We start from the raw sequence: 2,508 nt of genomic DNA on the forward strand, positions 1-2,508 counted from the left end.
TATAAAAGACTTTCTTGTTTTAATTTTGCTTTAATAAAGTATTTCAATGTCATAATCATGAATATCAATTTTTATGGTGACAGAAATACATGGAAATATATATTAAAAGAGCTTCCCTGTGTACAAAGAAGGTTCTCACTTCTTCGGTAGTAAAAACGTCCCATTACAACGTCCCATTACAATTCTCTTTATTTCCTTTGTTCCTCAGGTGTTGGTATCTGTCCAGTCCCTTATATTAGTAGCTGAGCCTTATTTTAATGAACCAGGATATGAACGGTCCAGAGGCACTCCCAGTGGCACACAGAGTTCTCGAGAATATGATGGAAACATTCGACAAGCAACGGTTAAGTGGGCAATGCTAGAGCAAATCAGAAACCCTTCACCATGCTTTAAAGAGGTATGTTCAGTCAAACTAGCCAAATACGTTCTGATGAGATTATAGAGTAACAGTTATGTTACTGTTATATGCCTTTATAGTATCTGGTATACTGAGGTTTAGTGTTTATAGTTAATCCTAAAAAATTAGTAATAATACAGTACAACTGAGGTTTAAAATTACCTAAAAGACATTGGTCTATATTTTGGAACATTTTTATTCCTTATTTCTAGCAATTGCCATTCTATTGGCAAACTATCTAAATATGTTACTAAAATACTACTCATAGAAATAATTTTTGATGAAGGTCAAGATACGTCTTGCAAATAGACATTTTGCCTTTATTCTGATGTATACTGTGTGAATGTGAAGGAAAAGACATGTTTTTCCCTTATGAAGAAGTTGTGTAATACTGAGTTTTAAAGACCGTCTTAATACTCTCGCATGTTGTTATGGAACCACATCTTGCAGTGTGGCTCTTCTCCTGTGATTAGCTGTCTCTGAGTAGTCTGCCTAAGTAGGATTGTACATTCCACCTGTCATAATCAACTTACTTTAGCATCATGTGTTGTTTGATCTGTCTTGAAACATTTTGGAGGAAATATTGGCATATTTACTTGACAGAAAATTGATCTTTAAGCAAAATACTATGCCTAAATGCTATGTGGTGTCCTAACCGAAGTCCCCTCTTCGTCAGGTAGCATAGGAGAACGTGCACTGAAGCAATGTGCAAAGAACCTGCTGCCTTTTTTGTTGTTGTTATTAGTAAGCGTATTTATATGTCAGGATCCTTTGAATGATAAATTTATACATTTTGTTTTTGCAGAGGCCTGACTTTTAACCTTGAAATGCTGTGGGAAGTCACTCTTCCTAAAAAAGGAAATGCAAATTTGCATTTTTGTCCTCTATACCATAATATTCTCTCCCTGTTTAAGCCTGACTTACTTACACTATGTAATTCATTTTGCAACCATACCAAGTATCAGTATTTATCAGCATCATACTAAGGTGCTGCATCTCAAGATGAACGGAAGTTAGTTCCTACCCTTGAAGAACCTATATTCTTTCTGTTTGAATCATAAATTATTCATTGCCCACAATGCTCAAATAGTGTATCTAGATACTTACACTATATAACAGCTCTACTTCTTTGTATAACAGTCATCTCAAACTTAACACTGTATATAACTGAACTCTTAATTCTTTCTTCCTTCCCTTTCTGTAAATGATTCCATTTTATATAATGTTAGAAAATGAGCAAAACTAATATACACTTAAAGTAGGATTGTGTATCTGTTCAGATGATGAAAGGAAACACTGTCCTATGTTCTGTTTATTATCCCAGTGGAAGTTACATTGGTGTGATCACTGTGGGAAAATACATTCAGTTGTACACGTCTGATTTGTATAATACCTTTCTGTATATTTTAAACTTCCATTTTAAAATGTATTAAGAATACTCAATTATGGGCTGACACGGTCGCTCACACTTGTAATCCTAGCACTTGGAGGCCAAGGCAGGTGGCTTGTCTGAGCTCACAGGTTCCAGACCAGCCTGAGCCAGAGCAAGACCTCATCTTTAAAAATAGCCAGGTGGGGCTCGGCACCTGTGGCTGAAGTGACTAAGGCGCCAGCCACATACACCTAAGGTGGCGGGTTCAAATCCAGCCCAGGCCCACCAAACAACAATGATGGCTGCAACCAAAAAAATAGCCAGGTGTTGTGGCGGGCACCTGTGGTCCCAGCTACTTGGGAGGCGGACGCAGGAGACTCACTTGAGCTCAGGAGTTGGAGATTGCTGTGAGTGATGCCACAGCACTCTACCCAGGGGGACAGCTTGAGACTCCATCGCAAAAAAAAAAAATAGCCAGGTGGGGTGGCACCTGTGGCTCAGTGAGTAAGGCGCCAGCCCCATATACCGAGGGTGGTGGATTCAAACCCAGCCCCGGCCAAACTGCAACAAAAAAAATAGCCAGGCGTTGTGGCCAGTGCCTGTAGTCCCAGCTACTTGGGAGGCTGAGGCAAGAGAATTACCTAAACCCAGGAGTTGGAGGTTGCTATGAGCTGTGATGTTACAGCCCTCTACTCAGAGCAATAAAGGGAAACTCTGTCTTTAAAAAAAAAAAAAAATA

At 39.0% G+C, this 2,508-nt stretch overlaps 1 protein-coding gene across 1 annotated transcript in view; it reads left to right on the forward strand.

The window, feature by feature from the left end:
* BIRC6 (baculoviral IAP repeat containing 6) overlaps positions 1 to 2,508 on the forward strand; it is a 271,529-nt gene that overhangs the window by 260,880 nt on the left and 8,141 nt on the right. Inside the window, exon 71 of the mRNA XM_023511826.1 lies at positions 209 to 438. Coding sequence (XP_023367594.1) covers positions 209 to 438 — 230 coding nt within the window. The remainder of the gene's footprint in view (positions 1 to 208; positions 439 to 2,508) is intronic.

The sequence above is a fragment of the Otolemur garnettii genome, unplaced genomic scaffold (genome assembly GCF_000181295.1).
Source record: "Otolemur garnettii isolate 467f Iridium unplaced genomic scaffold, OtoGar3 scaffold00022, whole genome shotgun sequence".
NCBI classification, from domain to species: Eukaryota; Metazoa; Chordata; class Mammalia; order Primates; family Galagidae; genus Otolemur; species Otolemur garnettii.